General features: G+C 31.2%; 1 protein-coding gene, 1 long non-coding RNA gene and 1 pseudogene across 2 annotated transcripts; all 3 read left to right on the plus strand.

Moving 5' to 3' along the window:
* The first annotated feature begins 5,484 nt into the window (after positions 1 to 5,484).
* On the plus strand, positions 5,485 to 8,417 carry LOC101217179 (annotated as a pseudogene).
* Positions 8,418 to 12,926: 4,509 nt separating this feature from the next.
* LOC116401822 lies at positions 12,927 to 13,408 on the plus strand. Its single transcript, XR_004214224.1, has 2 exons — positions 12,927 to 12,957; positions 13,049 to 13,408. It is a non-coding gene; the product is annotated as an uncharacterized LOC116401822 (long non-coding RNA).
* Positions 13,409 to 16,732: 3,324 nt separating this feature from the next.
* Positions 16,733 to 19,811, plus strand: LOC101217413 (berberine bridge enzyme-like 18). Its single transcript, XM_011660896.2, has 3 exons — positions 16,733 to 17,208; positions 17,571 to 18,043; positions 18,874 to 19,811. Exons 1-3 carry the CDS (start codon positions 16,799 to 16,801, stop codon positions 19,617 to 19,619), a joined length of 1,629 nt encoding a protein of 542 aa, XP_011659198.2. The 5' UTR covers positions 16,733 to 16,798; the 3' UTR covers positions 19,620 to 19,811.
* Positions 19,812 to 20,929: the final 1,118 nt, after the last annotated feature.

Here is a 20,929-nt window from a genome sequence, read left to right on the forward strand (position 1 = left end):
AATATCATTGTTTCGAAAAAAAACTTAAACAAAAGGTTTGCTATTTTAATTGAAGAAAGTTATGTCTTCTATTTGTTTAGTTGAACAAGCAAATGCATTAGAAATGGTCAAATTAATACAGACTTTTTAATTAAGAATTGAAAGAATTATGTATTTTAATTAGATTTTCTTAAAGAGTACACTTGTTAATAATATTTGGTAAATGGTACAGTTTTTTCCTAAGGAATTGGTCAAGTGGTCTATTTGCATTTTTGTGGATAATTCGCTAAGGGATGTAGCTTGAGGTTGATGTTGAATATATCTCTACTCACCCATAGATTAAAGATCAAATTAATCAAACTATAGGTATTAAAATTGCAATTTAGTCAACAATTTCATAACAATTTAACGGTGAAGTATTTAAAATGTGCGACTTTTTTTGTTACTGTGATAAGCTCAAAATAACGATGTATCACTTAAGGAAATTCATACATAAAAACCCGACTTAGAAGAGTTCTAGAAATCAAAATTTGATGGTTGGTCTTCATCGTTAAAAAGATAGGACATAACATTAAATAAGACTCGACCCTTGGGTCCTCACATAAGCTAGTTGAACAAAAATCTTGTTGACAAACGAGTTTTTTATTTAATAGATATCATTTTTGTAAAAATTAAATATACTTAAAGTAATTAATAACCCTTTTGCTTTCCAATAAAGGTAACTGTTTTTTGTTATAAAATTGTTAAAAATATTTTTATCATATATAGCATAGTATGTCAACATCTATTAGTGATAGACACTGATATCTAGACATCTATACATGTCCATCATTGAAGTTGGTAGATACCAACTATTATCTATCTTTGTCTATCATCGATAGACAATGTTATTTTATTATATTTGTAAATAAGTTAATTAATTTTTCAATATTAGAGCGTAAGTTTAACAATAATTTTATTTTATTTTATATAAGATCATCGTTTTTCTAAAACTTGTATACTTTTATTTCAACTTTTACCGTTAAACTTTAAATTGAATGTCAAGAAGTAAATCGCTACAACAAATATCGTTTATGGTAGTCTTAAAAAAAACACTATATCTTAGACTTTCCATAACACTTTTTACCACTATCACAAGTGCTACAAAAAACCATTTCCAATGGCTCAAAAATACTTATGTGAAAACTTTTCATAGCATTAAACAACATGTTGTAGAAAGTCTGCAAAAAGAAAACACAATAATGGACATCCAATAGTGAAGGGGTTGCCACTTGTATGGAAACAAGGAAGCCACCTAATTGCTTGTAATAGTACTCTTTTTGTCCTTACTTGTGTTTTACTTTTTCATTCCTTTCACTTTGCGTGTAGATCTTTGATTACAAAAACTTAAAAGAACTCTCTTGAATCTTTCTTCATCTTTCTTTCTTTTTGTATTTCTGGTTTTTTTCTCTACTGTTTCGGCAAATGCCTACGTCCACTGTGCCTTGGGAGCAATGCATTATTTCTTTTTAGTTTTTGTTGTGTATGAAATATTAAAGTGGTACAGGGTATTTATAGACTTCCCTTAGTTAAACTCTAGTTAGACAAGAAGTTAAAGCTAACAGATTTAGCTATATGTCATTTGCAATAAGAGATAATTGTTTTAGTAAGAGTTTTCCACAAATCTCCACCTTAAAAGATATAAAATAAAAAATTTGTGTATGTCTTGACTCCCAAAGCATTTGATGCAGTCACTCTTTCTCAGGTTCCAGGAACCCACTTGTTTGAAGACACTTGAGAAACTTTGTTTAAGTGACTACCTTTGTTAACATATCAGCTACGTTTTCATTGGTATGAACCTTGAGCACTTCTACTTCCTGTTTTTCAATTTGTTCTATGATGAAGTGAAATTTAGTATCTATGTGCTTTGTTCTACTATGATATTGTTGGTTCTTGGACAGATGAATGGTGCTTTGGTTATCACACTAGATCGTTACAAATTTTTGTGATAAGCTAAAGTTCTTCAGTAGTCCCTTCAGCCAAATAGTTCCCTTGATAGCTTCTGAAAGAACTATATATTCAGCTTCAGTAGATGATAGGACCACCACAGGTTGTAATGAAGCTTTCTAGCTCAGTAGGTTCCCTCCAATTAAGAAACAATATCCGTTAGTGACCTTCTCTTGTCCAAATTTCCTGCATAATCAGAATCTACAAAATCATAAAGCTCAAACAGATCTTTAGGACATATTTTATAGATTAGTTGAGCATTCATAGATCCCTTTAGGTACCTAAGGACCCATTTGGATGCTTCCCAATGCCTTTTGCCTGAGTTAGCCTTGTACCTGCTAATTAAAAACTAGAAGAGTAAGATAAATCAGGGCTAGTAGAAATCACTAGGTACATTATGCTCCCTATCACTTATGAGTAAGGAATGTTTGCCATATATTTAACATGATTGAGATCTTCTGGGTTTGGACAATTAGCAGTTGACAGTTTGAAGTGTTGTGCAAGAGGAATTACCACTTGCTTAACATCTAACATATTAAATCTTTTAAGTACCTTATAACACTAGTTACTTTGGTCAATTGTTAGAAGCCTCTTTGTTCTTTCTCTTGTGATGTCAATGCTTAGAGTTCTCTTAGATTCTCCAAGTTTCTTCATATCAAATTCTTCCTTCAAGACTGTTTTTACTCTTTTAATATCAAATTTTGATTTTTCTGTAAACAACATATCATCTACATACAAGAGTAAGTAAACCTTTGAGGAATAAGAATTTGAATTTATAAATGCACAGTTGTCATAGGAACTTTTATTAAAACCAAGTTTAGAGATGAAATCATCAAACCTTTTGTGCCAACATCTTGGTGATTTTTTTAGACCATAGATGATTTTTTTAAGAGAACATACCTGATCTTCTTTACCTTTTTCAATGTAACCTTGTGGTTGATTCATGTGTTAGAGAGTTTATAGAGTGATAAGGGCACCTATTAAGGGTGTAAACAATATAAGAAACAACTTCTACCCAATTTTTTTTTTTTTTGAAATTAAACCATTAGACATTTGACATCTAACCCTATCCATTATGGTTCTATTTAACCTTTCAGTAACACCATTTTGTTGAGGGATATATCTAACAGTCCTGTGTCTCATCGGTAAAGGTTAGAAAATACTTGAAATTATTTAAAGATGGTATTTGTGAGGGTTCCCATAGATCGAAATGAATGTAGTCTATGATAGCTTTGGTGTGATGTGATAAGCCTTTTGAAAACTTTGTCTTGTAGACTTGCCAACTACCACAATGCTCACAGAAAGATAGCTTTTCAGTCACTCCTTTAGGAAGAATCCCTTGTTCTAACAAGAGTTTCAATCTCTTTCCACTTATATGGGAAAGTCTTCTATTCCACAAATCCCCTTCAGTTAGCATATCATTAAAAACAGTTAGGGCAGCATGGTTCATGGACATTTCTTTGATGAGAAAGAGCTCATTGATTCTTAAACCGACAAGAACAATCTTGGAGTCTTTTAATATTTCAAACCTTCCGGATGAGCCATTGTATTCACAACTTATGGAGTCTAGCATACCAAGGAAAATTAGGTTTCTTTTCAAGGATGGAACATGACTCACATTCCTAAGAAGTGTTGTTGTCCCATCTTTGAACTTAAGTGTAACATATCCAATGCCTATTATCTTAGCTTGCACGCATTGTCATTTTCCATGTATATTGGGCCTCCATTCCACACTTTGTATGTTGTAAACTATCCCTTTAATGGTGTCATATGGAATGAACACCCTGAATCAAGTACCCAATCATGAATATCTTTATTATCTTCTATTTGAATTGAATTTTATGAGATAGTTAAGGCATCTGAATACACAAAGGGGGTTTGTTCTACTACTGATGCTTCTGCCTTAGGTTCTTCTTATTGTTTTTCTTTTTGTTTCTTTTGATTTTGCTTTTTCTTAAGGAAGAAACAATCTTGTCTGAGATGTCCCTTCTTGTGGCAAAATGTGCATTCAAACTTTGATTTATTTTTCTGATTCTTGTGTTCTTTTGAGTTGCTTTTGTTCTTCCCTCTTAAGAACAAACCTTCACCATTTGCTTGATCTCCTTTCTGTGAATTAAGTTCCAATTCTCTGGTTTTTATTGCTGAAATAACATTATCCGTGATGATTTTTTGTCTTCCATATTTGAGAGTCATCTTTATTTCTTTGTATGCTTCTAGAAGTGAGTTGAGTAGAATAAATGATTCATTTTCATCACCAATCTTGTCTCCCAATTCTTTGAAATTTGAAGACAGCTTCTTGAATTCTCCAAGATCTTTTGTCAAATATTTGTTGCCATCCATCTTGAAGGTAAAGAACGTCTCCCTTACATATGCACGGTTAGGTAGATCTTTGGACTTGTAGATTTCATTCAACTTTGTCCACATTCCATAAGTTGTTTCTTCACCAATGACCTCCCTAAGAACATTGTCACTTAAGTTTAAAACTATGGCACCATAGGCTGCATTCTCCATAGTTTCTTTCTCTTCTTGAGTCATTGTTTTAGGTAACTTTTCTGGATCCATGAGGGCTTTCATTGCCTTTGCTAGCCAACTATGGCTTTGATCTTAGCTTTCCATAATGTAAAATCTCCATTACCATCAAACTTCTCAATATCATACCTTGCTAATGCCATCTTTGAGTTTCTTGAAATCAAGAATGTGATTCTTGGAGCTTCTTTGAATCTTTCTACAGGCTCTGATACTAATTTGAAGGGGTTGCCACTTGCATGGACACAATGAAGCCACCTAATTGCATGTAATAGTACTCTCTTTGTCCTTACTTGTGTTTTACTTTTTCCTTCCTTTCACTTTGCGTGTAGATCTTTGATTACAAAAGATTAAAGGAGCTCTCTTGAATCTTTCTTCATCTTTCTTTCTTTCTGTATTTCTGGTTTTCTTCTCTACTGTTTCTTGAAGATGATGGTGAGATGAAGAGAGTAAGAAGAGAAAGATGAAGAGAGTAAGAAGAGAAAGATGAATGCACAACGTTTTAAAGTGGTTCGGCAAATGCCTACGTCCACTGTACCTTGGGAGCAAGGTATTATTTCTTTTCATTTTTTGTTGTGCATGAAATATCAAAGTGGTACAGGGTATTTATAGACTTCCCTATGTCCCTTAGTTAAACTCTAGTTAGACAAGAAATTAAAACTAACAGATTTAGCTATTTTACAATAAGAGAACGGTTTTAGTAAGAGTTTTTCACAAATAGCATTTTTAATAGCATTGTAAAATTGCTATAAAAGAGTTTTCATAGCTATGAAAACCGATGTAGAACAATGATCACATTTTCAATACATATATGTAAAACAATAATTAAATTAACGAATCCTCTGGTCGTTTTTTAATAAATTAAAATGAACATAAAATTTGAACAAAGGAAAATAAAGTAAAAATGAGGTCAAACAATGATGTAAGTTGTGATGTTTATTTTCATCTTCTTAACAATATAAATAATGGAACTTTAGAATCAAAATCATCATACCCAAAGCCATGAAGTTCTCTTCAACGTTAATCCCTCTTTCTCTTATCTTTATTATCGTTGTTTCTCCAGCTTCATTATGTGCTTCAGCATCTCCCCAAAAATATCAAAACTTTCTTCATTGTCTCTCAGAGCATTCTTCAAAGAGTTATCCCATTTCAAAAGTAGTTTATACGCCAATCAACTCTTCTTATTCTTCTGTTTTGGACTTCTCCATTCGAAACCTCCTATTTTCAAAGCCTGAAACCCCAAAGCCACTCCTTATTATCACTCCCTCACATATTTCTCATATTCAAGCAGCCGTGATATGCTCCAAGTCTCATGGCTTACAAATCCGAACTCGTAGTGGTGGCCATGACTTCGAGGGTCTTTCTTACGTTGCCTATCGCCCATTTATTGTCGTTGACTTAATAAATCTCAGGTCTGCAGTTACTGTTTATTTGTTTGTATTTTAGTATAATAAATGATTGTATTAAGTAGTACATATCATAAACTATTTCTATTTGCTCCACCATCCGTCTCTTTTTGTTTTTTCTTGTTTATAATAATTAGTGGTGTATAGGGGTACTGCTACAGTTTTTTACTGTATAATAAGGGTAGTAGATGCCAATTATTATAGATAAACTATATGCTCACTTTGGCTTTTGATTTGTTATCGATTCTTGTGTTTTTTTATCAAGTGTGGGTGTGAGCAGTACATGTCAATTATGGTAATTAAGTTCTATGTTCACTTTGACTTAGATCCGTTAAGGTTGACGTTGAAAACAACACTGCTTGGGTTGAGTCAGGTGCAACACTAGGTGAACTTTACTATAAAATTGGTGAGAAAAGTCGAACCTTGGCGTTTCCAGCAGGCGTTTGCCCGACGGTCGGAATCGGTGGGCACTTCAGTGGCGGTGGATATGGATTGATGCTGAGGAAATTTGGTCTTGCTGCTGATAATGTCATAGATGCTTATTTGGTCGATGCTCATGGGAAGGTTCTTGATAGAGAATCAATGGGAGAGGATTTGTTTTGGGCCATTAGAGGCGGCGGCGGAGGGAGCTTCGGAATTGTGGTGGCATGGAAGATCAAGCTGGTTCGGGTTCCGCCAACGGTGACGATTTGATCAACAGACAGAAATTTGGAGGAAGATACAATTAGGCTGATCCATCGTTGGCAATATGTGGGCAACAAATTAGATGAAAATGTATACCTTGGCATCATTTTGACTGGTATGTTCCTTCTAAACATTATGGTCCAGTTTTTAATTATTGTTTGTTTCGTTATGTTATGTGGAAAATATGTTAAAACTAATATTATAATAGGTGAATTAAACCACACGATAAGATATATTTAAATTAATGAGTACAGCCTGCATCTATATATATATATATTTATTGTTATGTTTTAAGAAAAAATATATGTATATTAGAGTTTGAAACTTTGAGATATGTTCTAGATTGAGAGAAAAGTGAAGTTGTGGAGGGAAGAAAATATGTTATATATATATATAGGGGAAAGTTCAAATAAACAGAAATATTTTAGCTAAAGAATATTAACTGAGGTTTTCTTCGAGGGTTCTACCATGATTTTGTTTAAGAATTATATAATATGAAAAAAAGATATTTTACACTCCCAAAATCTATTAAAAACCTATTAAAGAACAAAAACCCACTACACAATTTTTGCCATGAAGTGTTGATAGCATGAGGTATTAATCTTATCATTTATCAATTGGTTTTTAGTGGATCAATATTTGAGATATATATAACTCCAAATTTTAAAGAAAAATGGTAATTGACACTTTACATTAAATATATAACTCCAAATCTAATTACCAATATTCCTAAAATTTTCTACATTCAAATGATGAACTTGTTCATAAAATGAAATAAAATAAAAATTCAACTTCAAAAACAAACTCCCCTCAAAGTAAGCAACTAAAGAGGTTAATTTTTTTTAAAAAAAAATTTCCTCTCCCATGTAGAAATATGGAATGATTTGAATCAAATTTTTGATAATATGTGTAGGTGGTAATGCTTCAACTCAAGCAGGCATAACTAATCCAACGGCTAGATTCTTCTCATTATTTCTTGGAAGGGTAGATGAATTTATGGCAACTTTATCAACCACTTTCCCTGAGTTAGGTTTAATAAAACAAGATTGTGTCGAAGCGAGTTGGGTCGAATCAACCCTCATTATTCCCATTGGGGTTCAACCAATCGAGTCATTAGAACCTTTACTCAATAGAACACCCACCTATCTCGATAGCACAAAAATCAAATCCGACTATGTCAAGGAACCCATTTCTGAGGCTACAATCGAGGGCATATGGCAAAGATTAAAGGCTCAAGATATAGAAACATCTCAAGTCATATTTGTTCCTTATGGAGGGAGAATGAGTCAAATTTCTGAGTCAGAAACACCGTTTCCACATAGGGCTGGATATCTATTCAAGATTGCTTACGTTGTAGGGTGGAAGGACCAAAGTTTGAAGGCAAAGAAAACACACATAAGTTGGATACGAGAGATTTATGAGTACATGGCTCCTTTTGTTTCAAAATCACCGAGGGCTGCATATACTAATTATAGAGATCTTGATATTGGAAGTAACAACAAATATGGAAAAACAAGCTATAAACGAGCAAGCATTTGGGGGATGAAGTATTTTGGGGACAATTTTGATAGATTGGTATATGTTAAAACTAAGGTTGATCCTTATGATTTTTTTAGGCATGAACAAAGTATACCCACCCTCTAATATGCACGTAAGACTCAGTGCAAAACCACTTGATATTAGGTTTCAAGCATTTTCAAATTATACACAATAAAACCCTATTGGTGTAGCAAAATAATAAAGGGTTGTTTTGTGTATACTTTAGATGTATACTTCTTTCTCACTTCCTTTTATGTGTGTGCGTTGCAGTGAATGAAAGTACTTTTGGATCTAATATACTCTTATTTGTGTGTTATATTTGCATAAAACATATTGTGAAATTATATAGTTTTGAAAAGAAACTTGAGCATAAATCTTTATCCTCAACCGGTAGGTAAAAGGTTTGAATTCCTCACGGATCACATGTTTAAAAGATTTTTTTCTCGAAGAAAACAAGTTGTGAGGCTCAATTTTATTTTTCTTACATAATAAAATTTACATTGGTATTCAAATAAAAATTATATGGTAATCACGTGACAAACAAACATCCTTATTATTTATATTACTCCAAATAAATATAACTTTTTTCTAACATTCCATAATTTTAAATATACACACGAACACATAATTTACCGCAAACAAAATCAATTGAAGTGTTACAATATCTCTTTGGTAAACATATCAATTGTGATTCGATGAAGTTTAAAATTAGGCTATCAATAATAGCAATAATAGAATGATATCACCAATAGCATATGTAAGTGATATTCCGAAAACGCTATTATGTATGTATCGATAATGTCAAGGTAATGTTACTATAAAATGGTAGTATGATCATTTTTTTTAGTATAAATGAACAAAGAAAAGAGATAAGATTAACATGCTATTGGTAATAGCTTTGAATCTCTGATAATATCCTATATGATAGCTTCTATCGTTGATATTATAATTGAAATTCATATAGTTGTAATTTTTGTTAAAATAAATTATTGATTTCAGGTTATACTATCAACATTTATATTATTTAGAAATTTAAAATTCAAGCTATTAGTGATAGATAATTAATGAAACAAATATTGACATATTTAACATGATGTCATTGATAGAAGTCATCACTGATAGCGTGATGATTCATAGAAGTTATCGTTGATAACATAAGAAGAAGGGAAATTAGGGAGAAAGAAACTAAATGGCAAAATTGATATTTTAAATAAATTTACCATATGATTGATCAAAAGTTGTCATTTTTGTAAATATTGTCTTCTCATGTACTACAAATTTTATTTATTTTCAAATTTGTGCTATTTGGTGTAACTTTTCATTTTATTTTGTGTTTTGAATTTTTCTTAAAGAATATGAAAACTAATTGAAGTGCGTCGGGAATTCTTAGGAACTCTCGATGCAAATGTGTAGGAACTTCCGACGAGTGCGTCGGGAATTCCTCTATTTTTTTAAAAAATAATACCTTCCATCTCAAGTTCAACACTTCAATCTCAATTTCAATCTCAACTTCAATCTCAACTTCAACACTTCAAATTCAAATTCCTAAAACCTACAAACTAATTCAAAGATCCTAACAACACTTCAAATTCAAATACAATACTAAAACCTACAACTAATTCAAAATCTAAATACTAAAACTAATTTGAAATCTAAAACCTAAAAGCTAAAACAAATTTGAAATCTAAAACCTAAAACTAATTTGAAATCTAAATACTAAACCTAAACAATAACTAAACTAAATCACTTATCGGAATGAAGAGTGACGATAAAGACGACGACGAATGGTTGGACAAGGACAACGACGACGAATGCCCTCTTCTTCTCGATCTCCCTCTCTCGATTTTCTTTCTCTTTTCTGTTTCCATTATGTAAAGAATGGAGTTAAAAAAGACAGTGAATTCCCGAAGCACAACGAAAACATCAGGAAATGGATCCCTATTCCCGACTCGATTAGTGACACGCCAGAAATCCCTAAACCCTATTCCAAACGTTGCTGACACCACGTCGGAGGAAGGCTTAACGTACAATTAATGATTTATCATTCCTCCGACGCAACACTGTAGACGTCGGGAATAGGTGCACATTTTCTCGATGCACCTAGCACCACATCGGAGGAAGGCCAAATGGTACAATCAATTGTCCACCCTCTTTCGACGCTACACTTTCCACGTCGAGAATAGGGGTCCATTTTTCGATGTACCTCGCACTGCGTCGGAGGAAACCTAAACCATTACGGTCAGTTTTGGCGCTAATGTGTCTGCATTGGAGGAAATACCTTCTCCCGACATGCACCAAGATGCATCGAAAAACAACAGCTTCTACCGATGTCATGTTTTCCGACGATTTTTTCTGCGGCGAAAAACTCCCAATTTCTTGTAGTAATTATTTATAGAATTTGAAATTTTGTTATATATTGTAAATATTTTGTAAAATTTGCTATATTTTTTACAATTCCCCTAAAACAAAGGGGCGCTTGCAAAAATAGCAAAAAAATTTATGATAATAGGATTCATGTCACTGTATTTTCTAAATTGTAAGAGTATCAAATTCGAAAGCGATAGCCCTTTGATAGTCTTTTGATAGTTGTCTGATAGCCGTTTGATAGTTGTCTGATATCACTAATTACTTGTCATATTTATCATATACACAATATGCAAAAAAGAGGTACTATGAGTTATTTTTTCTAAATTATAATTTTGTCATATGATGCAATTTTCCTAAAATAAAATTATAAAATTACATGAGGGGTGATTTAAACTTATTTTTGCAAACTCAAAAACTTCAAAAGATACACTGTGAAAGTTTGGAGATCGAATGGCCGGTCAATTCTTATAAACATATGGAACAAAAAGGTACATTTTTAAAACTCAAGATCCAAACACATTTTTTAAAACTTGAAGACTAAAAACGTAATATTTCCAAATGGAACGTCTGATTAAATAAACACATCATAGTCAAAACTTGAACAAATAATATATAGAAACATGGGTCCTTGTTCTATCTACTTGATAGACATTAAGTTTCATTCTCGAAACCACAGTTGGCAATGTAGACAATGTCTTTAAGTGGGGTTCATCACTATTCTTGGTTGTTTTTTTTTTTATTTTAATGATCCCATACATGTTAGATATTTGATAGACTTTGATACGTTTTAGATAAAGGTTGAGTTTGATCATCTTAAAATTAGTTGACGATGACGGTGACGGTGACGATGAGAAAAGTAACTGTGTAATCTATAGGGATATATTGTGAATGAAGTCTCCATCTTCTAAATGTCTAATTCCACAACATAATTGACCTTAAAAGACAAAGAATATGTAACCCAATACCCAAATAAGCCTTCAGCAAAGGCTTGACCCAAGAGTTCATGGGGTCCAATGAATAAGGGTTTCACACATCAAAACATAATCTTAAAATGAAAAGAGAGACAACTTTTGTTCATTCTCCTTGTAGAAAGATTTTCAAAATGTTAGGTAATTTCAACAACTTGGTGGGGTGAATTCAAGCAACTTGTGACTTGATTTTTTTTAGAGAAAGATATTGTGAGTGCACCAGGACATCTCCACTAGGTGGATACAACTTGTGACTTTTTGATTAAAAAGGAAAAAAGTAGGTCTATGCTACAAGTTTTCTTTTTTAATTTCCTTTTTGTTTTCTGTTTTTTAGTTTTTGTTGTTACAATATAGAAGTTGAGTGAACGACCATCAACCTAATAATTTATCATTCCTAATTAAAATAAGCACTAGTCCTCATTGCCATCAAATAAAATAATGATGCCGTTTAGATAAAATTAAATTCATTAGTAAAGGGTAATTATTTTAAATGAAATTTGTACTCGATCGCAAATTAGTTTAGGTATTTTTGTAAAAATGTCTTTAAGATACGTCATTTTTAAATATAGAAAAATAATTAAATTCAAGTTTTTATATTTTGTAATTCCAATTTTACCCTTCTTTTGGAGATCTAATTTCATGGTTGTCCAAAATTGGATTGAAATAGATAAAAAGTGGTAAAACAGTGTATCCTACCATTTTTATTGTTATTACTTTATTATTTTTGTTATTTATGTGTTTTTCCATTTTCTTTAAAATTAAAAACAAAAGAAGATTTTATTTTATTTACCTTTAATTTGAAAACCTTTTATTCAATTTCACGCACTGGTTGTTGATACAAGAAATTTAACTTCTTATGTCGTTGTTCGATGTGAATTTTGGAGTTGAATTAATTGTATTAATATTATATATATCAATTGTATTAATCTTGATTTTAGAATATAAATGTTATATTAATTGCAATATGAAATATAATAGTTTTTTATTAAAGTAATTTAACTTCGTTTGTGATTGTTTTTTTATTTTCTTTAATGTGTATTTTAGAGTTGAATCTGATTTCAAATAATTTTATTTTATTTTTATATGTTGGTTCTGTTTTGGTTTTATTTTATATCAGTTTTGTATATCAGTGTAGTGATGTACTTATATTATATGTGTATTAGTTTGTTAATATACTTACTACATGATTTACGTTTTTTCCAAATATTATGCAATTTATTGTAGTATTATTAAGTATATGAATGATATAACTCGGTGTATTATTATTAAGTATATTAGCATATTGGTAAGTAAATCATTATCAAGTATATCAATTAAGTTTACAAGTCTATAGTAGTAGTGTATGAAGTGAATCAGTAGGACTTCAAGCATATGTTATTCAAATTTGTTGCTTTTAATTTATATAGTGTCCACTACAAGTCATGAGTACTGAGTGTAGATACTACGTGATGAGGTATTTGAGAGAAATTGTGATTAGGGGAAGCATTGTCATATCCGATGCGGTATGTTATATATCAAACTATTGGTTTTGTGAGTTAATTGGTTTATTTGTATAGTCAGTTAATTCATTTAATTTATTTTGCATGTTTATAGATTGATACACGAAGATCATACTCACAGGCAGAACTAGACGAGGTGCGAGTTGAGTTAGCTGACTTTTTGGGTTCTTACATATGATTATGACCAATATTTTGTGATTCTGAAGTAGGAAATTTGTTGTTGTGCCGCTTTTTTATGACCTTAAACTTTATGTATAGAAACTTTAGTCGATAATTATTTTGAATTGTTCATATGGAGGAGGGGGGTTCATTCGTATATACTTTTGATTATTGTTATAGCTAGCATGTTTTGTGACTTTCTAAGTTGATTTGGATTCATGACAATGTAATGCCATATGAAATCTAATGTAAAACCTATTTCATTATGTATATGTAAAGTCTTGGAATTGAATATATATGGTGAATGGTTTTATTTATATATGTTTGAGATTTGAAACTATATTTGATGAATATCAAATATCTATGAAACTGTTGTTGGACAATTACAGGACAATCAGAATATATTTCTTTCCATTACAGCATAATTCAATTACAATTCCTTTTAAAAAAAAATTTAAAAATGCTTGACGGTTTTAAAATGTCATGTACAATTGCAAGTTTGACGGTTTTAAAATGTCATGAACAATTGCAAGTTTGACGGTTTTAAACTGTCATGAACAATTGCATTTTTTACGGTTGACAAATGTCAAGAACAATTACATTCTTGACAGTTTTAAAATGTCATGAATATTAAAATTCTTGACGGGTTTAAAATGTCATAAACCAGTTCATCATTGACAGCTTTAAAATGTCATAAACAATACTAGTCTTGACGGTTCTAAAATGTCATGAACATAAGTATATTTGACGTTTATAAAACGTCAACGTTCACTATTCTTGACGTTTAATCAACCGTCAAAAACTTTGTCTTTCTTGACTCTGGCTTCAACGACGTTTTTAAAACCGTCAAGAGAGTCGTCTCTTGACAGTTTAAAAACGTCAAGAGAGTCTGTTTTTGTAGTAGTGATATCAAGCGTATTTAACCAATCGAATGTATTAGTGAAGAAAACTAAGTATATCTACAGTACATCAGATGTATCAATACATATCACATACATGTATAAAGAGTATCAAATTTGTTAAGTGTATCAGTGAAGCATAACAAGTTTATTAACAGTGCATCAAGTGTGTCAAACTTATCAGTGAAGCATTTAGTTTATCAAACTTATCAGTGAAGCATTTAGTTTATCAAACTAATCAAGTGTACTAAGGCCTAAGGGGTACTAAGGAATATCAAGGGTATCAAGAAGAAACAAGTGTAACAAGGAGTATTATGTATATCAAGATGTTTAAGGTGTGCATCAAAAGTTATCGAGTGTATCAAAGAGTTGGTGCATCAAATGTATCTATCAAATGTATCAAGTGTATTATGAAGTATCAGGTGCATTAGATTTGTATAACGTGTATCAAATATATATTAGTAACGATGACATTTATGACATTTTACTTCTTAATGTGTAGACTGGACTTTGTTTTTGTCAATTTCGCAAATAATAAAATATGTGTGCTATGAGCTTAATTATTATAACTTGTTTTACCATTTTTGCAAGGTGCCCCTATTTTAAATAGAAAACAACTCAAAATATTTGGAAATATAATATATATATATATATATATATATATTAAAAATCTCACCGTTTATTAATGGGGCACTTGCACTTATGACAAAATATAAATAAAAATTAAGTCCATGATCCAAGATTTTAAAATTTGTAGAAATGACAAATTAACAAGTCCAGCCTAATTGAAACTCTCGAATGACCAAAATACCTTCGTAGTTAAAAATGTAGAACTACATTTGATTGTTATCTGATTTTCATCTAATTACCACTAATTATCGCAATGATGTCGATTACTATTTCATTGTTGTATGACTACTATCTAATTGTTATTTGATGTTCATTGTTAATGATATCAATTCACCATCCTATTGTTGTTTAATTTAATTAATTAATATTGATTGTTATTGAATTGCAAATGATATCAAGTGTTATTTGATAACCTTAATTTTTTTTATAATTACTAATTAGTTTATGATAATAATCTCGTTATATCTTTCAAGTTTTGTCAAGTATTAAGTACTTTTTATTACAATAATATTGTCATATGATTACCTTTCAATTTTTTTTGTCAATTGGTAAGGATTTTTTTTATTGCATTATGATTGTCATCTGATTGTCTTACTTTTTTTTTTTCAATTATTAAGTAATTTCTGATTACTATATATTTCTTATATTCTACACAACATTGTCGATCATCCCACTCTCATTTATATGAAGTTTGACTACAACAAGAAAATACTTAGATGGTCATTTAATTAATTGTCTTATAATTACCTTTTATTTTATTTTTTATTTTTTAATTTTAGTTAGATCTCTGATATAGTCATTTAATTACATTTTGATTCACAACTTCTATTTAAATTTTTTTCATTTTCATTTTCATTTGATTACCTTTTACCCTTTTTTTTTTCAATTTTAGTTAGTCTTGTGGGATAGTTATTTGATCACTTTGATCACTTTCTTCTTATTACCTTCAATTTGAGTTTGCGTTTGCTAGAAAGTTATTTGATTACCTTCTAATTTTTCAATTTTTTTTTCAATTTGAGTTTGCGAGAAAGTTATTTGATTACCTTCTAATTATGAACTGATTACCTCTTTTTTTAAAAAATTACATAGTTCGGTTGATTACTTCTTTTGCCATGGTAATTTTTTATATTATTTAAATTTGATTGTCTTTTGATAGTCATCTACTTAGTTTTTATTCTTTAATACAACTAATTTCTATTTGTATTGATTATGCTATCTAATTGCTATCATATATTTATTTGCGATGAATTCCACATTTCAAACCATATATATCTTCCATATAACTCAATAAACAAGTCCAACTATTCCACCATGTAATCAGTAATCAATCTCAATCTGAAGGAGTTTTTATCATGTGATTTCTATATGATTGAGTTTTTAAACATTAAAAGCATTTAAATAAATTAAAACCGATAAAATTTCTGTAAATAAGTTCATTTTTTTCATGCCCAATGCAAATCCAGCCCACAAATTTATTAATTTTAGTTTAATTTTTTTTAAAAAAAATGAACAAAATACAAAACTCATCTCTTATTATGCACGTTGCAACCCCACCTCACATCTCTTTCATATGTCGTCAATTGATATATTTTACCTTACAAAAAAAATTGTTACTAGCTTGTTACCTCCATCCTCTTCACCACCGCTCTACTTGCAGTCTCCCATGTTTTGTCGTCAATCTCTCTCTTCATTTTTCTCTTTGTTTCTATTTAGAAATATGATTTGGGATTTTGGAAATTGAAATTGAAAAAAAAGAAAATCAAAGAGAAGAGGAAAGTGAAAATTGAATTGGAAAGCTTGATTTTTGCAACAAGTTGCAAAAAGTGAAGAAGAAGACGAGGAGGACGAGCGTGAAAATGAAAAGAAATGAGGGTAATTTTGGAATTTAAAAGAATAAATTGCTTAATTTTATTAAAATATTTTGCTATCTAGTGCAAATTATCTCTATAAATTGCCCGAGATAGTAACCGTAACACGAATAATTTAACCATACCTCAGATCCATTTTAAGAAAATGCATACAAAATGTGGTCAAAGGCAAATGCTGAAGTAGGGAGACGTGTATGAAGAGATGATGTAAGTTGTGTTGATATTTTGGATCTCCTTAACTATATAAATGGGGAACTTTATTACAGTCATCAAATTAAACTCTAAATCATGAAGTCTTCTTCCCAATTAATCCCTCTTTTTCTTGTACTCACTATTGTTTTATCTGCATCTCCTTCATGGGTTTCAGCATTTCCCCATAAACATCAAAACTTTGTTCAATGTCTTTCAGAGCATTCTTCAAAGAGTTATCCCATTTCCAAAGTGGTTTATACTCCAATCAACTCTTCTTATTCTTCTGTTTTGAACTTCTCCATTCGAAACCTCCGATTCTCAAAGCCTGAAACCCCAAAGCCACTCCTTATTATCACTCCCTCACATGTTTCCCACATTCAGGCAGCTGTCATATGCTCCAAATCCCATGACTTACAAATCCGAACTCGAAGCGGCGGCCATGACTACGAGGGTCTTTCTTACGTTGCCTATCACCCATTTATCATCGTTGACCTTATAAATCTCAGGTTCGTTGTCGTTGTCGTTCTCTTTCTTTTCTCTTCTTCTTTTTATTTTTTTCAAGTCTAATAAGAGGCAGTATGAGCTAGTACCTATCAATTACCGTTAATCTATCTTTATTTGGGACCATGTCTATTACTTTTTTTTTCATTATAAGTGGGGTACGAGGAAATACATTTCGATATTGCTATTGAACTATGCTTACTTTTGTTCAAGTCTGTTCCTCTCTGTTTGCTTGTTTTGTTAGTGTAATAAGTGTAGATATGAAGTATTGTATGTCAACTACTGCTGAGTTATGCTTATTTAAGTTTGTTCAATAAGTAATGAGATATTACATGTCTAATTAAGTTCTATGTTCACTTTGACTCAGATCCATTTCTATTGACATTGTAAACAACACTGCATGGGTTGAGTCAGGTGCAACTCTAGGCGAACTTTACTATAGAATTGGTGAAAAAAGTCGAACCTTGGCATTTCCAGCGGGTATTTGTCCAACAGTTGGCGTCGGTGGGCATTTCAGCGGCGGTGGATATGGATTCCTGCTGAGGAAATATGGACTTGCTGCTGATAATGTGATAGATGCATATTTGGTTGATGCAAATGGGATGGTTCATGACAGGGAATCTATGGGAGAGGATTTGTTTTGGGCCATTAGAGGCGGCAGCGGGGGGAGCTTTGGAATTGTGGTGGCCTGGAAGGTCAAGCTGGTACCGGTTCCGGCCATGGTAACGATTTGCTCTACTATAAAAAATTTGGAGGATGATGCAGTTAAGGTGATCCATCAGTGGCAATATGTGGCTAACAAATTACATGAAGATATATTCCTTGGCATCGTTTTGACTGGTATTTTTTTTCTAAAGCTCATGTTTTATTTTTTTAATTCTTTTTAACTATTAATTGTCTTTATTTTCTTTGGAAAATATGTTTCTTAGATTAATATTATAATGTGAATTAAACTACACAACATTATTTAATTAAATTGTGTGATGTGTTTTATTTTGTTCGGTTTAAAAATATATATACACATACATACACATATATTTTCTTAACTTTAAAGAAAGTTAATTAATATCGTTATAGTTAGTTGTTTTCTTTTTTTCTTTTGGAAAGGGAGACAAAGTGTCAGCCAATGACTTTAGGAAAACCATCTTGGAGAACCTAAAGAGCTAACAACATACTATAATTTATTAATAGGTTGATAAAAGTAATTAGATAAAGGGTTAGAGGGATCCTAGAGAGGAAAGCTTTTAATTGAGCAAAGCTTGGAAATTTAGAGCTACACTGTTAGACATTGTTCGAAATTATGGTGTCTACTTCATTAAAAATCTATATAGAATCTTCGTTAATAGTTTGAGGGTAAAGAGTTGAACCTGTGACCTTTTGTCTACAGGTACATACAAGTGTCAGTTGAGCTAAGTTTATATTGGTGAGTCTCAAATATTTATACGTCTTTATTTTACTTAGATTTTGAAGAGGGATAATAATGGATCATTTATTATAAATCACATATTTCTAAATCCTATTACTAACTCTAAGCTTTCCTACCTCAAAATTACAAAATTGTTCATAAAATTATGAAATATAATATGACTTCCAACATCCAAAGCAACTCACCTCAATAAAAATATGGATGATATGAAAGCTCATTTCAGCTCATTTCTTGATATATGTAGGTGGAAATACTTCAACTCAAGGAGGCATAAAGAACCCAATAAAGAACCCAATAGCAACATTCTACTCATTATTTCTTGGAAAGGTAGATGAACTTGTGGCAACTTTATCAACAAAATTTCCTGAATTAGGATTAATAAAACAAGATTGTCTCGAAGTGAGATGGGTCGAATCAACCCTCATCATCGCCTCTGGAGTATTTCAAACTATCGAGTCATTAGAACCTTTACTCAATAGAACACCTACCACCCTCGATAGCACAAAAATCAAATCAGACTACATCAAGAAGCCCATCCCCAAGGCAGCAATTGAGGGCATATGGCAAAGATTAAAGGCTCGTGATATAGAAGGACCACAATTTGTTTTTGCACCTTATGGGGCGAGAATGAGTCAAATTTCTAAATCAGAAACTCCATTTTCACATAGAGCTGGATATTTATACCAGATTGGGTACATGGTAGGTTGGAAGGGACAAAATTTAAAGGCAAAAAATAGACATATAAGTTGGATACGAGAGCTTTATGAGTACATGGCTCCTTTTGTTTCAAAATCACCAAGGGCTGCATATGCTAATTATAGAGATCTTGATATCGGAAGTAACAACAAATATGGAAAAACAAGCTATAAGCAAGCAAGCATCTGGGGATTGAAGTATTTTGGGAACAATTTTAAGAGATTGGTATACGTTAAAACTAAGGTTGATCCTCATGATTTCTTTAGGCATGAACAAAGTATACCTACCCTCTAGTTGACTGCTGACCTAATATTTAGTGATAAAATTAAATCCAACTTGATCCTTATTTGTCAAATATGCCACCCAAAACCCTATTGGTGTAACAAAATAAAGGGTTATGTAAGTACGTACTTTATGTATACTTCTTTGTCATTTCTTTCAATGTGTGTGCCTTGCAGTAAATAAAGTGGTTTTGGATTCAATATACCCTTCTTTTTGTGTTGATTATATTTGCACAAAGCATACAGTGGAAGTATAATTGGGAAATGGCAATACGTGCATATACTTCTTTTAATTTTGACTAAGAGAAACCAGATCTACGACAACAAATACCACATATATGATAGCCTTCAAATAATGCTTTCATAGACTCTCAATAGCGTTTTTGATGCTGTTGTAGGTCATGTTATTAAAATTCATCGACTTTCCGTAGCATTTTTTACTACTATAAAAAATCTATTTTCGAGTGTATCCATGACATTAGTGGAGTCACATAGTTGCCTTTCTCGTTTTAAAATTAACAACAAAATGAATTAGTACTTAGGTGTTACCTTAGTGACTAATCGTCTCAAGTAAACCCCTTAATTGTAAACTAGAGTGTGTTAGATGTTTACAGAGAAGGTTTAATTTGTACCCAATCCATCAAGTAGTTACTCTAATTAATTTTTTAGTTATCGTATTCAGACCCCTTTTCATAGAATTACAAAACAATTAATAAATTAATTGAACTATACTCAAAATCACATAGTAAAACAGAAGAAAAACTTTGTTGTAGTCATTTATTTCATCTGGTTTAATACAAATTTTACTTATAAATTAAAGATGCAATATGAAAATTAAATAAGACATTAAAATATTGTGATAGTAGTACTCTTGTCGTTGCATTTTCTAAATTGTAAAAATAGCAAGTCAATAATCCTATGATAACACTGATTACTTGTTGTATTTGTCATATTTACGATATGAAAAAAAGGTGTCATGGGTTATTTTTTAAAAATGTTTTTGTCATCTAATAGCAATTTTCGTTCAAATATTACAACACCGTTCAAACCTAAAATATTTTTTTAAAACGTTCAAATTTTGGTTTTCAAAAGTTGATTACTTGAAACTTGAGAGGTTTAATTTTGTCTAGCTTTGAAATTCCTTTTCTAAGTTTTCTTTTGTCAAAGTTAATTTGTTTATTGAATATATACACACAATTTCAACAAATATATTCAATACCTAACATATATAGTATTCAAAGGAGCTCTTTGGACAAACAATGTTTAATTAACTAAGTGATTATTTTTTAAATAATTAAAACATTATAATATAAGTCACATGTA

This window comes from Cucumis sativus, chromosome 1 (genome assembly GCF_000004075.3).
Source record: "Cucumis sativus cultivar 9930 chromosome 1, Cucumber_9930_V3, whole genome shotgun sequence".
Classification (NCBI taxonomy): Eukaryota; Viridiplantae; Streptophyta; class Magnoliopsida; order Cucurbitales; family Cucurbitaceae; genus Cucumis; species Cucumis sativus.

Coding starts and splice junctions, on each gene's coding strand:
- LOC101217413 (XM_011660896.2), top strand. CDS start 16,799: ATGAAGTCTTCTTCCCAATTAATCCCTCTTTTTCTTGTACTCACTATT. Junction 17,209..17,570: donor GTTGACCTTATAAATCTCAG/GTTCGTTGTCGT, acceptor ACTTTGACTCAG/ATCCATTTCTATTGACATTG. Junction 18,044..18,873: donor CCTTGGCATCGTTTTGACTG/GTATTTTTTTTC, acceptor TGATATATGTAG/GTGGAAATACTTCAACTCAA.